An 18,455-nucleotide genomic window follows, 5' to 3' on the forward strand; every position below is an offset into this window, starting at 1 on the left:
AACAATGACCTGCCAAATTGCTTCTTCTCAAACAGTGGTTCTCACTGGGGAAGATGTGTCCCCTTGGGGACATCTGGCAGTTTCTGGAGACATCTTTGGTTGTCACACCTGGCACGGGTGGGAGTGTACTCTTGACGTCTAGCAGGTAGAGGCCAGGGATGCTGCTAAACATCCTACCACAACAAAGCACTATTTGGCTCAAAATATCAACAGTGCCAAGGTTGAGAAACCCTGTTCTGAAAGGTAAAGTGGCCAGAGGGTGCAATATGACACAGACCACAATGGACTTCTCAGAGAAGCAAAGAGGAGAGCAGGAGATTGGGGGGATGGCTTCTCAAATTTTTGTCCTGCCACTATTCGCATGCCAGGTGATGCTCGCACACCCATGTAACTTAGAGCTCTGTCTCTTTCCCTGTCATTCCACTGAGTGAGAGGGATGCTCTTACTGGAATAACCTTGAATTTGACCCAACTGATTTTTTTTTTAAGAAATCATTTGTAAACTTCAATACTCGATTAGTGACAAAGTCGCTTGCGATCACAGCTGATCAAAATAAGTAGCTATGCGACAACAGTGTGCAGAATCCCTGCCTCAGGCAGTGCTCCAAGGGAGAAAGAGCCTCACTTCTAGCAGAATCAGTGACCTTTCAATCCAGGTAGAAACACATGGAAAAGCAACTCTTCCCACCAAGAAAATCAGGAGTCACTGATTCTCCAGGACTTTCTCTACTGTCCTCCAGGCCAGAACCTCCCCAGGGAAGCGACCCAATCTACCACTGCTTTTTAAATTCAAGCCCCAGTACCTGACCAGTTTTAAAATGTAAAATGGTAAAAACAACCTATGTTTAACACCCCATATGTGTTGAGAGCTAGGCTATCAAAATACATTCTTCCCAGACTGAAGAGGAAAATAACAAAATTCTTTTTTCGGATAATGTATTTTCGCTGCTTTCACTCCCATTTCTAGCTGCCTCTTCAGGGCCCGCCTATGTCTCATTAGTGCTGCCTCAACTACAACAGTTCAGCAATTAGAAGCAGTTACTTGGAAGCAGCATACAAGCACCAAACACAGGAGCCAAGCTGAACTTCACAAATTGGAGAAGCTGCCCTCTTGGCTCTTGGTAGAGGAAATGGGACTGCATTTCAAAGACAATGCCTGCGAAAGTGCTTGGGCAGGAAACAGCACTCCCGATCTAGTGTTTCATAGATTCAAACTACAGCATGTGGCTGGGAAGAGACTTGGGACTTTGTTATACATACAGATTAAAGGGATCTTTACAGAGAATTGTGTTTGCACAGTGTATATCTGGAAGGACGCAGTGGAAACGGGTAAAGCGGTGGTTGCCCCTGGGGAGGATGCAACAGGTGTCAAGGGAGCAGAGGAGGGAAAAAAGTCACTGTTCAGACTGTGCCCTTTCGTAAGCTTTGAATGCTAAATCATGTGCACGTGTTACCTACTCATAAAATCATAACAATAATTTAAGAATCAAATGAATGATACAAAACCCACAAAAAGGAGCCTGCCAAAACAACCCCAAGGTAGTGAATCCCGAGTTTCCATGCTCTGACTTAGCTTCCTCTTGCCTGTGTGGTCAGAGGAGTCAGGGAAGAAGAAAACACTCATATTGCTAGCAGGAGCTCTAATTCACTTCTGAACTCTCAGCCCTTATTTCCAACTGCCAGGGGCTTCTCCAACTGGAGGTCCCACCCATGGGCCCCTCAAAGACAGGATGCTCCAAACCCAAATCCTCCTCTTTGCTCTCTCTTTTATTCCCTCTTGCCTCCAAGCCTAATCCCCCTCCAATATTTTAGAAAAAAACTACCCATTCAGCTTCCCAATCTATTGATAAAAACCTTAGCATTGGGCTTCCCTGGTGGCGCAGTGGTTGAGAGTCCGCCTGCCTATGCAGGGGATGCGGGTTCGTGCCCCGGTCTGGGAAGATCCCACGTGCCACGGAGCGGCTGGGCCCGTGAGCCATGGCCACTGAGCCTGCGCGCCGGAGCCTGTGCTCCACAACGGGAGAGGTCCCAACAGTGAGAGGCCCGAGTACCGCAAAAACAAACAAACAAAAAAAACCTTAGCATTGCCTTAGGGACCCTCTCATCTCCTGGCCCTCATTATAGTCACCAAATACTGTTAATTCCATCTTGATGGAATGATGATCTTTCTCAGAGGTGACCTCTCGTCCTATCCCACTGATGGCTTATAAACTGTATTCCTTCACTGGAATGGGAGCTCCTGCTGGTTTTCCAGCTGGTTCATTCTCCATACTTCCAAGTCCCCACCCTCATCATCCTTCTCAAAGACGATTATCTGATCATGCTTAGGAGCCTTGGACAGCTCCCTGCTGCCTACAGAATTAAGCCCAAGGGTCCCGTTTTGACAAATGACTGCTTACATTGTGGACAGAAGAGTCATTTCATCCCTAACACATACCTACGTTCTGGCCCCTCTAAAGTAACAAGCCTTGTTCATTTATGCCTCTTTTGTGCCTCCACATCTTTGTACTGGTTGTTTTCCTTGACTTGAAAGCTTTCCCCTCCCTCCCCACTCGGCTTTATCCAAAAAAGAAATTCCTACCCACCCTTCTAGACCCCCACTAATTTTTCACTTTCTCTGAAATGCCTTTCGGGACTGTTCCCTCCCCTTTGCTCCTCTGATACTCTGCACACACACACACCCTTACAGGCCTAAACACATTCTTTCATAATTATTTATGTTTCTATCTCCCCTGCCAGAATGCGAGAGGCTTTAAGAAAACAGCTGCTACATTTTATTCATCTTTGAATCCGCTGTACCTCCGTGCTAGCACTGCACATAAATGTTTGCTGAATGAATTGGTTGAAAGTACTTTGGTAAAAATGTAACACATTATTCCCCCAATTTTATAGACCTCCGTGGCTAAAATCTCATCTCTTTGCCCTCTCTCTCTGCATACATTTTGGCAGCTACCACGGGTCTCAGGAGGGCCAGTTATTCAAAGGCAACTAACAAAGTGCCTGCTATTTGTAAACCCTCTGGGCTAGATTTAGAGATTGCCTTTCTTAGCTCTGACAGCTCTCCTTTGAGCATTCATCCACTCTAAGAAGCATTTCTCTCCCAATGTCTGGAGTCCTATAAGTAACCTTTGTTTACCCTGAAAACACTTTCAGGGATGCTGAAAGGAGCTAAAAAAAGAAAAGAACAATGTAGTGACCCTGCCGGGTACCCAGCTGGTCAGTGAGCCTCTGTCCCCTAGGAAGAGGAGGGGGCTTCAGAGACTCAGCTCTAATCCCCGCCCACTTCTGTCACCATCAGCTACTTTATTGCTCTCTGCTCCCCAGTGAAGACCCTGGCAGCCCATTAATCATAAGACTATTCAGGTAAAACAGCATCATAAGCAAAGTGATAACCTCGGTGGCCTATGGAACAGTGGTCTTTAGCGTTCCTGGACCCAATTTACTCTCAAGTGAAGTGAGCCCTGACCACTTTCCAATGTGGCGGTCTCCATCCAGCCCAGCTTTACAGTGTGGGTACTCACGGTTCTGGGGTGTAGAGGGGGTCCGAGCCATGGCGGATGTACTGAGTACAGTGGAACACTCTGTAGGCCAGTCCTGCCAGAAAGTCTCGAGGACTCAGGTATCCAGCCACTGGTCTCACCGTGAAGCCAGACCTTTCTAAAGAGGCAACAGAGAGACTCAACTAAATATTAACCCGACAGGACTTGATGGCCCAAGCAGGGCTTCCTATTATTATAAGGCTGTTTTAGAAACAAAGTAATCAACGTCCTAAAACTCTTGACAATTGAATGACATACACTGTTAACAGCTATCGTGTTTGTGGCTTCGGATGACTAAAATACACTCACGAATGATGGTTTCCAGGGGCATAAGACATTCATTAAAATGGAAAGAAAGGCAAAAAAAACCTTTAAGGATTTAAATTCAGAGTTTGAATTAGGATAAGAAAGCTCAAATACACAGGAGAAGATTACAATCTAAAGTGATGTAAACTAAATTTTTGGTGGTGAGCGCAAGGTAGTGTACATAGAAGTAGAAATATAAGGTTGTACATGTGAAACTTATATAATATTCTAAACCAATGTGACCTCAATAAGAAATAATTTTTTTTAAATACATCAGATGCAAAAGACTACACATGTTGTGATTCTATTTATACGATGTCCAGAAGAGGAATATTTATAGATAGAAAGTAAATCAGTGGTTGCCCAGGGCTAGGGGTAGGAACAAGGATTGACCATAAAGGGGCAAAAGAAAACTTTTTGCAGTGATGGAAATATTGTAAAACTGAATTGCTGTGATGGTTACACAACTCTATAAATTTACTACCATCACTGAATTGTACAGTTACAGTGGGTAAATTTTATGTTATGTCAACTATACCTCAATGAATGAAGCTGCTAAAAAATATAAATAAATAAATAAATAAAGTGATGCTTACTACAGATTACCTGATATCTTTCTAAAGACACACCTAGATAGGGATTCTTTCTGCGTGTATGTGGTCAGTGAACACAAACCTAATTCACCCCCTTGACGGGCATCCTGGAATCAGTTCACACCACAGCTTTCTATTGTCAAAACCACCTAACCCCTTCATTTCACATTGCAATATCCCATTTCTGTGATATTATGAAAACAATTATATTTATTACCGCAGTTTGAAAAGGTACTCGAAGGCTCTGCATGCTTTGTTGGTTTATGGTAAGAGGAAGAAAACAAAATAACCAGAATACAATAAAATCTATGAAATCAGCCTAGACTGCTAACCCAGTTAAGGCCCAGAAAATTTCAACAGGAGGGGCTCTTCTTCTGATATCAGCACTGTAAAGGCTCCCATTCTGAAAACCTCAGCTCATTAGAAGAGCATCTCAGAATGATTAGAAATGGTTTTGAAAGATAAAAACCAATTAAGCATATAAAACAAGTCCACTCTGGGATTCTGGGTACCTACAAGGAAATAACCCTGTTCTCAGGCCTCCTCAGACCTGTAATTCTAACAGCGTTCAGTTCATTCCAAAAGTTCTCAGGTGGATTGATTGCTCTCCACTGAAAATCAAAAAGATAAGTGTATTTTTTTCTTTTTGAATTTTATGTCAATTAAGCCAGTATCCCACATGTGGGGTACAGGGGAAGCATCCTTTAGTTTAATAGTTATGTATTTTATTTTCTTATAAATTTAAAAATATATGTATCTATCACATCAAGAAATTTGAATTTGTGACTACCATTGCTTAAAAGTTTCCTATTAAAATAAATTTGGTATTTTAAAAGTGAGTCAATTTAAGAAATAAAAATACACACATTTACATTGTGCTTGCTGTGTACCAATGAATGATGCAAACTGAGTGCCCAGTACCCAGTTCATCAAAGGTGTGAATATCAATAACAATAATAGTAGTAATAGTAACTAAAACTCTGCTATGCTTAATGTGTGTCAAGCAATAACTTTAGGGCTTTAAGGTATATCAATTAGTTTCCCCTCCCAACCCCATAAGGTAGATAAAATTATTATCTCTGTTTGCAGAGAGGAAACTGAGGCACAAAGAAGTTAAGGTAATTCATCTATCTCAGGTCACACAGCCAGGAACCGGCAGAGCCATGACTCAACCCCAGGCATTCTGCATCCAGAAACTGTACTGTACTGTACTGTATCCCTCATAAAAATATTAAGTTGGGTGACAGATACAGCAAAACTTATGAGACGGTAATCTAATTCCTGGGGTTTGAGAAACAAAGCAGTAAAAAGCATCCCCACATAGGAATAATCAAGACCATGGTAAATATGTAATACGCACATAACTCCATGGGAAACAAAGAGGGACATGCCAGAGGCAGGGCCGTTAGGGAGAATATAATCTAGTTAAACAACAGCATAAGGCATTATGCATTTAGGCGCTAATTAAATGACACTGATCACTGGTCCTCAATCTCTTTCTCTCGGTAACAAGTATCATGGATGACATCCATGCATGGGGCCCTCCCATCATGCTAAGTGTGGTTCTCAGTGGACCAGCTGTCAGGCCATGGCTACCTCTCTCCTGATACACACATGAGCTAGGATGAAACTGTGGTGGCTCCTATGATGAGGATTCATAAAGAAGGCAGGACTTGCTCTGAGCCTTGAAGAACAGGTAGAATCTGAGCAGGTGAAGGAATGGCTTTTCTAGCAAGGCACAGAGCCTAAGCAGTGGTATGAAGACCCACAGCTAGAACAGAGGGTTTGGCGGTGCAGTCACAGCAGCAGACACACTTGGAAAGCTGAGTCAGGGCCGTGAGTTGAGGCTGAGCAGTTCAGAGCTTGCGCGTACAAACCAGAGGCCAGCAAACTATGGCCTGTAGTCCAAATCCGGGTTGCCGCCTGTTTGTGTAAACCTGTGAGCTAAGAATAGTTTTTACATTTTTTTTGGCCACGCCGCACGGCTGGTGGGATCTCAGTTCCCCGACCAGGGATTTCATCCAGGGCCATGGCAATGAAAGCCCGGAATCCTAACTACTAGGCCACCAAGGAACTCCCTTTAATTTTTTTTTTTTTTGCGGTACGCAGGCCTCTCACTGCTGTGGCTTCTCCTGTTGCGGAGCACAGGCTCCGGACGCACAGGCCCAGCGGCCATGGCTCACGGGCCCAGCCGCTCCACGGCACGTGGGATCCTCCTGGACCGGGGCACGAACCCGTGTCCTCTGCATCGGCAGGCGGACTCTCAACCACTGCGCCACCAGGGAAGCCCTCCCTTTACATTTTTTAATGGTCACATTTAAACGGTTATAATAAGTACCGACCTAATAGCCTCGATTTTGCCTCTTGGCCCACAAAGTCTAAAATATTGACTATCTATCTGGCCTTTTACAAAAAAATAAAAAGTTCACCAACCCCAGTAAAATCAAAGGGGAGCCACTGATAGCTTCTGAGCAGAGATGTCAGGAACGAAGAGATGCTTTAGGAAGCTTCATCTGGAAACAGTGGGCAGGCGAGTAGAGAGGAGAAGAAACAGGTGTCAAGGATGCAGTGATGGGGACCTCAATGTGGATGGTAGCAGCGGAATGGAAAGAAAAGGACAGGTTCACCATGGGTCACAAAGCTACAAGTGGCAATACCTGGAGACTGGGGTAAGCGCAGTCCTAATTAGGCCCTCCTAATAAGCCCCTACCCTAATGCCCTGAACCTGGGAATATGTTCCTTTAGATGGCAAAATGGACTTTACAGATGTGATTAAGTTAAGGGTCTTGAGCTGGGGAGATCATCCCAGATTATCTCGGTGGGGCTGATATAATCACAAGCATTCTTATAAGAGGGAGGCAGGAGGGTCAGAGTCAGAGGACTTGTGACAATGGAAGCAAAGGCTGGAGTGAGGTAAGAAAGGAGCCACGAGGCAAGGCATTGTGGGTAGAGACTCTAGAAGCTGAAAAGGCAAGGGAACAGAAGGCTTCAGAAGGAACACAGCCTTGCCAACTCCTTGATTTTAGACTTCTAATCTCCAGAACTGTAAGATAATACATTCATGTTAAGTCACTAAGTTTGCGGTAATGTGTTACAGCTGAATAAGAAGCTTATACAAAGGCTGATTAAGTGTGGCAGGGAGGGGAGTGGGGGTAGGACTTCAGAGGAGGAGTGTAACCGAGCAGAACCCTAGGAGGGGGCTTCCCTGGTGGCGCAGTGGTTGGGAATCCGCCTGCCAATGCAGGGGACACGGGTTCGAGCCCTGGTCCGGGAAGATCCCACATGCCGCAGAGCAACTAAGCCCATGCACCACAACTACTGAGCCTGCACTCTAGAGCCCGCGAGCCACAACTACTGAAGCCCACGCACCTAGAGCCCGTGCTCCGCAACAAGAGAAGCCACCGCAGTGAGAAGCCCGCGCACCGCAACGAAGAGTAGCCCCCGCTCGCCGCAACTAGAGAAAAGCCCACGCACAGCAACGAAGACCCAACGCAGCCAAAAATAAATTAATTAAATTAAATTTTAAAAAAAGAATAAATTTAATCAGAAGTGAGAAAATGCAGAAAGAAAGGAAAACAGTCAAGCAAGACAAAATAATAATACTTTAGCCATTAAACAAAGTCAAGGACCTTTAGTTCTTCCTCAAGGACTATATAGATAATATTCTGAGCCACGTCCTTTGAGCTGTTTTGCAGATACTGAAACCCACACCAGGTGGAAGAAGTTAACTGTATGCTGTCCACAAGCTCTAGACCCCAGACCGGCTGGAGCCAGAAGGTTGATGATGCTGGCTCCCAATTAAGTCCCCACCGACCAATCAGAAGAACGTCCACGAGCCGACCACGCCCTGCTCCTTGAACACTGTAAGACTGCTCGCTACCCCCTCCAGGGCGGGCACACAGTCTTGAGGGCGTTAGCCCGCTGTGGCCCCCTTTACCCGGCAAAGCAATAAACCTCTTCTTTTCTACTTCACCTCGAACTCTGTCTCCGTGTTTCTATTCGGCACCAGTGAACAGAGGCCAAGTTTCGGCAACAGGAATCCCTAGAGCCTGATGAGTCTAGAGAATCTATCATCACCGATAGAAACAGGGAAGACAGGTGAGGAAAGGAGTTCCAGGGAAAGAGGTAGGTGGCAAGGCTTTAGCTTTTAGAACTGTTATGCTTGAAATGGGGAAGAGAGAGAAAAGAGGAGAACCCGAGGACTTACCCGCCGTGAAGGACACAGAAGGAAGGGTGGCCGCTGTAAAACTTCACCTCCACCCCCATCCTCGCAAGAGACTGAAGTTTTCCCAGTTGCTATCCCAGGAGGGTCACTGAGGAGAGTGACCACACAGAGAACGTGGACGCCAAGGGACTCTGCTTCACCTCGCTCCCTGCTCTCACACCAGCACTACCGTTCCGGGCACGATTTATACTTTACAATAGCGATCTGATTAACTGACTGCCCTCCTCCCTAGAGGAAAGTCACCATGCTCAACATTATCCGTGATATTTCTTCATCCAGTACATAATTCTTAGCAAAGCAAATACAAAGCTACCTTTGAGATCATTCCATGCCTATGTAGCCCAACAGGGTCGTTCCCGGATCAGAAAAAGCTCAAAGCTGAACTTGCAAATGTCGGTTGGGGTTCGCTGTATAAAACAGCCCACCGGAGAGACCTCACCAAGGCCCTGGGCTGGGTGAAGAGCTGAGTGCATCTCCCCGCCCAGAGGCCCTGCTCTGCTTCCCACAGGTGGCCCAGGTAACTGTTGGTGCAGTGCTCCTCTTTTTAAATCAAAGGGAGCTCTTAATTGGAAAAAGGGCGATTGCTGCCACGTGTGTCCTTAGACGGCCCATGAGGATGTGCGGTAGGAAGAGAGAGCCCGTGTGAAGCTTACCTTTCAGAAAAACCGAGACGTCTTCAAGTTGGGGCACGTTGTCCTCCCTGTAGCCACAGTATTTAGTCAGCAGAGGGAAGTTTTTCAAATACTCCCGGCAAGCATGAGTAGGATAGAGTTTGGAGAGCTCTCGGAACACAACACCCCAAGTTTTAGTTTCTTCCTCTGTGTACTCCACTCTGGGGATGGGCTGACCACTAGGCAGGAGAGAAGAGAAATGAATGAATCTGGCTCTGGGTCACCGGGCTAAGTGTTTTCTCACCTTCATACCTATGTGAGTCAGATTCCTGTAAAGTGGGATGCCTGAGTGTCCAAAAGGATCCCACGAAGTGTTATTTTTTGAAGAAAATGCTAACCTAATTTTGTGTATGTGTTTAAACTTTCATATAAATGATTTAAGTTACATCTTCACACATCCTTATGGACATTTGATAAGATTCTTGTTCTGACACTGGGATCAGTAACAAGAGTTCTGGGTTGGAAGGAACTGGTTTAGGTCCAAAGCTGTGCTCTGAGAACCTTTTCTGCAATCACCTGACAACAGTAATAAATGGATGTTGTCTTTTGAAAATAAAATTGCCTGTGGGTCCCCTTTGTCCTTTGTAGGGAACTCACCCCAATCTCCTAGTGTAATTTTGAGGTTATTTGTTCAGTGAGAGAAATGTCTGAGAAATACTAAAAGCCTATGCCAAACTTAAGTGAGAGTTTTGCAAAGTGCAAAATTGGAACATTTATTATACATCATGCTGAGAGGTGCACACATTAAGCCCTGTCAGTTAGGAGAGAGGTCAGCAAACTTTTTCCATAAAGGTCTAAAAGGTAAATATTTTAAGCTTGTGCGTCATACAGTCTCTATCAAAACTGCCCACGTCTGCCACTACATCTTGAAAACAGCCACAGATAATATGTAAACACATGAACATAGCTATGTTCTAATAAAACTTGCATTACAAAAACAGACCAGATTCAGCCTGTAAGTCATAGGGAGCCAGTGCCTGGTTTGGAATATTGAGAGGCAGCCCTGGACTGGGGTGGTCAGGGAGAGCTTCCTTGGAGAAGGTACAACTTAAGCTGAGACTTGTTGGCCAGGCAGGATCTGCAGGTGCCCTGACAGAAGGAAAGGTGAGTTTAAAAATGCTCTTCTAACAGCAGCCAGCAGCCATGAGCAGGGACCATAGCTCCTGAGGCCACGTGAGGTCAGGAGAAAGGAGAGAATATGTACACGTGCTTTTGCAAACTATGGCTTGAAGAGCCAGAATCTGAATTTAGCCTCTGATTAAGAAACCTATCCTGAAAGTGAAAACTTCTCATGACCCGCTCAACAGTAACCTGCAGTAGTCCCCCACTGCCCTCCCTGGCCACTTGTCACAGAGTCTGCCCCTGCAGTCAGCAAAGACCCACACGACAAATGGAAGTCCAATATATACACATAAACCTAGGGATTCTGCCCCTGTGAGCTATGTAATCCAGTAACCCAGCCTGCATAGGCAGCAACTGGCCCTCAGGGCTGCTGCAGCCTCAGGCACCTTCAGCAAGCTGGGTCATTCAGAAGTGCCCCCTTAGGTAGAAAAAAGGGCAGGAGGACAGTAACAAGATCAGGCTCATAAGCAGAGCCCTGTCCCCAGCCCTCTGCACACTTCAAAGTATTCTTACCGAAATCTTTTCTGTTGAAGGTTCAGGTCCAAATGTGATTCCTACTGCCTCAAATTATTTTTACCGAAAAAAATTAACTGCAGTACATGAGGGATGAGGGAACAACACGTACTGAAGAAAAAAACAAATTAACATTTATTTTCTCTACGTATCAAGACTAGGGCTTCTGACAAACCGAATTAGAACAAGATTAGCCTTGTTTAAATATGGCTGTTGATAACAAATAAAAAATTACAACCCGACAAATATTTGCTGAGAAGATCAAGACCGCTAAGGCTTAGCCTCTGTGATGAATTTAGAAGAAAGCTGGAAATGGAAAGATAAAAATAGAAAGGATGTAAGGAAATAAAAACATGAACGGTCTGCCTCTGGTACCAGAAAATTCAACAAAATCAATTTGAGTTGGGGAAGCCAATAAAGCTGATAAGGGCTGTGCACAATCAGAAGGTGGAAAGCGATGAGGCTGAAACAATAAATGAAATACTGAGAAGCCATTTGAAAAGAATCATTAGGTCAAACCTTCCCCTTCGATATCAGTCTGCAAACATGCAGCGTTTCAAAGGGGAACTGACTGTAGACAACAGGAAGCTGCAGAAGAAAGACGAGTGTGAGTCTGGGTAGGAAGAAGGAGTTATACAGACCCTCCTCCACTTACAATGGGGTTACCTTGTGATAAACCCAACGTAAGTTGAAAATATCATCAGTCGAAAATGCCTTTAATACACCTAACATACCAAACATCATGGCTCAGCCTAGCCTACCTTAAACGTACCCAGAACACTTACATTAGCCTACAGCTGGGCAGACTCATCTAACACAAAGCCTATTTTATAATAAAGTGTTGAATATCTCGTGTACTTTATGGAATACTGTACTGAAAGTGAAAAACAGAATGGTTGCCTAGCTACAGAATGATTGTAGGTGTATCAGTTGTTCACCCTGGCGATCGAGGGGGGGCTGACCATGGCTCCCTGCCGTGGTTCAGCATCACAAGAGAGAATTACACCGCATGGTGCACTGAAAAAAAAGATCCAAATTCGAAGTACGTTTCTACTGAACGCATTTCACTTTCACACCATGGCGAAGCGGAATCATCCTAAGACGGGCCTGTCAGTACGTATCTGTTACTTAATAATGAATTCCTAGCATCACAACCTTGGGAATACAAATGACCACGCATACAGTCTCATCTGTTTCCACTTGTCTGTCCTGCCTGGGTAACTAATGAGCCTGCTCTTTAAGTTAATAGCTGGTGCAGTGCCCTGCAGCTACCCTGAACGGGTCTGACTGGTCACGCCAAGAGATTTCTCACACCGCTCTGACCCCCATATCCCGGGTAACTATTTAAGGTAAATGTTTAAAAATCAACTTCACACAAAGTAAAGGCTACTTTTATCCATTTAATTTCTGTTAAAAAAATATCCCAAATACAGAAAAAATAAGAAATTTCCCACTTTTCCATGTAGTTAATCAAGGTATATAATAATAGCTCATCTTTGAGAACTTACTATTGGCCAGACACTTTTTTAAAGTTAAGTGTTTTTATATAACTTAGCCCATTTGATTCTCACAACTCCATTGAGGTAGACCCCCCCCCCATTTTACAGATAAGGATTTTAAGGCTCAGAGAAACTAAGCCATTTGACTAAACTCATGGTGCCAAGCTTAAAACCCAGTCTGTCAGGCTCAGGACCAGGTGTGGTCCTAACTGATTAGTGTACACCAATGAAATAAAAAATGTATCCCAGGCACCAGCTAATTTTCACATACCAAATTAAAATAAGGCTTATAGGTATACGTACTTATATACAGAAAATCTCGTATACAATCATGTAATTATGATACTCGCATGTATTTGTATAGATATCATAAAATACTTTCATATTTCTTCACTCCTTTAACCTTCTCAGTAAGACCGGTAGGTAGTGCTTGGGGTACCAGGAATGCAGGGACACCTATTTTTTTTAAAACTTTGAGATTTGACATTTGGAAAAATAAAAATTGTCATGGGAAAAATCAAACTGTGTTGCACTTCTCTGTCCTTGTTGCGGGTTAGCGGGCTTTTTGTGAATTATACATGAGAAGAATGACAGAGGCGTGTCCTGATCTTTCTAGGGCCTAGGACATATACCCACATATCATTATGCATCTATCTCTGAGTACATGCCATAACATGTATGTAATAAGCATCATATCCCAGTGTCCTAAAACTGCTCTGGCCTACAACTAAAGTCACTTAAGTACTCCACATTCTAGAGAAAGCTCTCAGCAGTTGGAGCCAACCATCTCCCTGCAGGGCTTGTGAAGAAACGGCAGAAATGGCTCTACCACCAACAAACCCCCCTCGTACTACCCTTCCCACCCCATCCCCAAACTTCACCTACCAGTCCAACAGGGAATCAGACATGCAGGACTGTGGGGAAGGCTGGGGTGAGAAGCAAAGGCCCCGTTCCTTCTCCTTGGAGGAGGGAAGGCTGCGCCACAAGAATCACTTGTAAGGACTGCAGGCGCCCTCAAGAAGTAGGGTCTGGCCTCTCCTTTCCCATCTGGACGCTTGCGTAGCAGCAGGACGCCCTGCTCCCCCTGGTGCTGTCACCAGACTGGAGCAATAGAGACAGGCCCTGGGAGAGCGTCTGGAAGCCCAGGAGTACGGCGTGCTATGGGGGAGATGAGGGGACCCTTGACAGGTGTCCTCTGAAACTTGAGGTTTGTGTGAACATGGAGCCTGATGCCCAGTGAAATCTAGAAATTCCCATGGGACCCAATGTGGTGTGCCTGGTAGGAAGATGGGGAGGCCCCACCCCATCCAGGTCTGCTCAGTTCTCAGGAGACAGAAGAATGCTCCAGGGGCTCCCCTCATCCCTGGCGAGGAAGTACTAAAGGCCAGGTGCATGAGGGGTACCCAAGTTACGATGTGGCCAACCTGGAGAAAAGGATGATGTTGTGAGCACTGAAAGGCCAAGGGAGGACAGGAAGCTTATCTGCAGGGGTGGAAGTGGAGGAAATGGTCTTACCCCAAGAAGACTACACACAACACTATGCAGAGACCATTTCAACAGAGACCACCGCATCATAAAGAACCTGTCCAAACCAGGGTGAGAGTGGCCAGAGGCCTGCCCACCCCTGACATTCTCACGATCCTGCCAAAAGCCCTCAGCCTCCTCTCAGCTCCCAACTCCAGAGGAACTAGGTCCTAGAAGAGAGAAGGAAAGGTATCTCAGAACCGTACACACACACACACACACACACACACTCCAAAGAACTGAGGAGGAAGAGAATACACTTTGAATCAAATTTAAGATTAATCTTTTTTTAAATGAATGGGACTAGGTCTTAAATACCCCAATGAGACTCTACTAATAATTGAAAATGAAAGGAAATTAGTTGTTGCTAAGGAACTTGCTTCCCAGCAGGAAAGTAGGATTCAACACAATATAGTGGAAAGCAGTGAGTAGGGAAAATAAAACCATTTTACGTTGGTATAAACCCCAACAAGATGAGACTCCTCAACAAACTAATTACAAGTGAATATTATCATTAGATCTCTAGGGAATCTCCTCCACTTACATGGAATTAGTTGGGCTTCCAGAATTCTTAACACCCACCAAAATTATTATTCACAGATTCCTAATTTACTGGAGAAAAACAGATGTGACTTTCAGCAGTTTCTACTCAGCACAGATTCTGCCCTCTTGCCAAAGAATGGCAAACTAAGACTTTACAAACACGACAGGGAACCACTGCTCAGTGAAGACAGTACAAGGAAAAGGGCTGAAACCTTCACTGTCAGGATTTAGCTCGACAATAGGAAAAGCTTCCCGGTGCAATATGTGACTAAGAGATGACTAAGAGCTTTCTCTGGAAATACTGAAGACTGTGGGAGGCATCTTTCTGCCTGTAAGGTTAAATCCCACTCTTCCTAGAGGCAGGGCGATGATTCTGAAAAACCTGCGCATTCCCTGCAGAGAGGAGAAAGTAGAAAGTGCATAGACAAACCTAACTGGGGGCAGGTACCGATAGAGTTACTCTATGTTAAGTCCTGAGCTTGTTAGAACAATGCTGTGTAACAAACACATTTTTACACTGAAATCCAGGGACATAAACCCCACTGGGGCTGAAATTATGGGAGTTCTCTCTCCAGCCAGATGAATAAGCAATAATGCTTTTGTTTTAATTATTTGTTTGATCTTCTCCTCCAGCAGGTCCAACAGCAAGCTCCTTTTCTTATACATATTTTTTTTTAATTTGGGGAACTGGAAAACCTTTGATTATGGTGGTACAGCCTGGCTACCTCCTGGAGTCCTTGCTGCTAGAATTCCTAATGTGAGATGCAGTTTCTCTGCTTGTGTTATCTTTAAAGGAACTCCAGTGCGGGGAAGCAAGTCCCCTATTCAGTGGAGGAAGACGAGACAGGCTGAAGTTGATAGTATTTACATCAAGATGGCAAGACTGACTGAATCACAGTGCAGACTGTGTTCTTTGGAAACAGTTGGATTTCCTCAGTGGCAAGGACTAAACAGAGCAGAAGGGAAACTGAGAATTGGTTGAGGGGGGACCAGTGAATCTCGTAGAAACAGTTAGGAATGAACTCATTTTCTAATTTATTTCATTACATGTTCCTCCGGGCTGGAGATGCCTCACTTATTCAAGACCTGTTTATCTGCCTGGAATAAACCGTCCCTTTCATCTCCGCCTCATCTTTTCTCTCCTTCCCCACCTTAGGCATTTCTCTTGTGATTGACACTTCTACCTGGGGTGCCGAAGGGAAATGAAAACAGGAAATATGTAAAAATCCACCATCTTCGCAACTCATTAGCAATTAGTGGCTCCTCTAAGGGTTTGGACAAAGACTTTGGAGAACGATTATTGGAACATGAAGGCAGGAGGTCTCTGTCCTTCCTCGAATTATGAGAGGTGTGTGCTGCACTCCTCAATGGGCATACCCTGAATTCTGCATCATTTCCAGGGAGCGATCTATAATTCACCCTCTCTCCTCATTCTAGAAAGCACATAAGAATACAGAAAAGTGAGACTGACATGATTCCAACATTATTCTAAAAATAATCTGGATTTTGATCTAATGTAATTTTAAAAAGGAAACATTCATCATTCACAAAACTTAATTATTACCCAGCATTTGTTATACTTCTAACAACGGAGGTGACACACCAACGTGTAGAAATTTCAATCAGTACTGAGTACTGACTCTCACCCATAGCCAGTGACGTAATGTCACCTAGTACTATGCTGGCTGGTACCCCCTTCATAAACAGTATCATCTGCAGCCAGGTGTCGCCAGAGTGGAGCCATATAGTCAATAAGTGTTCCACAAGACGATGGCTTACGCCTTTGAGACTGGAAAAAAAATGTTGCTACAAGCCAGAAAAAAAAATCCCCAGTAGAGTGGATGAATTCCATTAAAGTTTAACCAGAAAGCAAATGCCATTTTTATCTACTGATTTTTAAGAGTCAGTGAGAAAAGTCTAAGGCTCTCGAATTTGATAAAATTACACTTCAGAATTCAGGCCATAGAGGACACTCAATAACTTTATGATAAAATACTATCAGTAATACTCAGGGGAAAAGAACAAGTAAAATGTCCAAAATTACTATTCTGCTAAATCTATCCCCCCATTACCATGTACACTCCTTGAAGACAGGGATTTTTGTTTGCTTTGTTCATTTTCATATCCCTGCCCCGCAGAATTAAGCCTAGAACAGATAGGTGTTCAATAAATAATATTCGTTGAATATGTAAATCAACCGATCAGACCAAAACAAGCCACGCACTTAAAGTTTGAGAAAAAAGTATAATTGTTTATCAGGAAGTCTGGCAGATAGGCATTTGTCTTACCTCATCCCTACCTCATGTATTTTAATTGCTATGGAAAAAGCAACTCTTAAAAGACTAAGATTTTAAGAAGTTTTCTGGTAACTTCCGATTAACCTTATGTCCTGCTTACTTTACAGGTAGGGGTTTCTCTTTTCTAATTTTCTCATTCAGGTTTTCTAGGTATTGTCACCCATCACACTTATAGCCAAAATTTTCACCTGGAAAGAAAGCAGTCTATGCAAACCCAAAGGGACATAAATAAACACAGAGATGTTTCCTTGGCTAGATATCTTAATGAATGAACTCTCAAAGCCACAGGCACGATGATTAAATGCTATTTTTCAAAAAGGAAACTCACAAACCAAATCTTGAGCTATACCAAGATTTGAAACCATTCAAGTTATCTGACATTAAGTGGCTTGATAAGGGGTTCATTTGATGAGGAGATTGGGCAGACTGGGACAGCTAAATTACACCAGAAAGAAAACGTAAAGGCACAAACTCATTTTCAGCAAGTCCCCTAGGCTAGTCAGGTAAAGAGCATTTATGATCACATATTTTATTTGCTTTTGCAAATGAGTTTTGCGCACCTGAATTTTCGTAAATGAGTCTATGGGCCCTAAGGAACTTTCAGATGGTAGCAAACAGAAACGTTAGTTTGTTTTGGTCACATTGTTAATATTGGTGCTGCCTTTACAAGAGACAAAATGAAAATAAACTACTGCACCTAGGGAGCCTCAGGGAGAGGGAAGATTTAACTCCTGGAAATTATTTGTTTTTATTTGTCCTGTGCACCCCAGGATAGGGCTTCTCACCATCTTCTCACCTTGCAGAAAGCCCTTGTCACATTCTAGAGGAGTGATTTTCTTCTGCCAAAACTACCATGAAATTAAATATGAACAGCAGCAACGGTGGGTCTAACATTCACCAACACGTGCATGCTCAACATATACAAGGGGAACTCGGGGAATGCAATCCAGAAAAGAACTAAGCGTTAAGAGCAGCCAACAATCTCAGGCCACTAGGATGAAGAGACACAGGCTAGGGTCTCCAAGAACTCCAAGTTCAATCCCATGTATCTTGCATCTTGATCAACAGGGACCAAATGTTGCTGACCACTGGGCCCTGACCTCCCTCTTTCGGTAGCAGATGAGGGAATGCAGTTTTCCTACAGTTCACAGGCCTAATAATAGCATCCATCCATCCATCCATCTAACTGTAGCAATAACAATAATATAATAGCACATGACATGGATTTTGTCATATAGTGCTCACCTTATACAGCAATTAAATGACTGTTTATGGTTGCGACTGAGGCTTATAGACATAGTCATCTATCCAAGATGAAACAGCTAGTAAGTGGCATAGCAGGTACTTGGATTCAGGAAGCCTAGCTCTAGAGACCCCGCTCTAAACCAACACACCTCAGAGCAAGGTCTTGAGTACCTAGCATTGAGTTTGGCCTCTGTTTCCTCATTTGAAACTGAGGGAAGTAAGACAACCACACAACACAGAGTATCAGATGAGACATCATCAGCCAAGTGCCAGGGCCAATGCCTAGTACCTAACAGGTACTCGATATAGTTGGTTCACTTCCTCCAGGTATATAGAAACGAAAAAAAAAAAAATGTCATCACTTCCCTGCAGGGTCGGG

At 44.1% G+C, this 18,455-nt stretch overlaps 1 protein-coding gene across 1 annotated transcript in view; it reads right to left on the bottom strand.

The window, feature by feature from the left end:
- Positions 1 to 18,455, bottom strand: part of TPH2 (tryptophan hydroxylase 2) — a 110,504-nt gene that overhangs the window by 54,157 nt on the left and 37,892 nt on the right. The window contains exons 7-8 of the mRNA XM_004316785.4: positions 9,316 to 9,512; positions 3,521 to 3,656 (exon numbers count right to left, since the gene is read on the bottom strand). Coding sequence (XP_004316833.1) covers positions 3,521 to 3,656; positions 9,316 to 9,512 — 333 coding nt within the window. The remainder of the gene's footprint in view (positions 1 to 3,520; positions 3,657 to 9,315; positions 9,513 to 18,455) is intronic.

The sequence above is a fragment of the Tursiops truncatus genome, chromosome 11, assembly GCF_011762595.2.
Source record: "Tursiops truncatus isolate mTurTru1 chromosome 11, mTurTru1.mat.Y, whole genome shotgun sequence".
In the NCBI taxonomy this organism is placed as follows: domain Eukaryota; kingdom Metazoa; phylum Chordata; class Mammalia; order Artiodactyla; family Delphinidae; genus Tursiops; species Tursiops truncatus.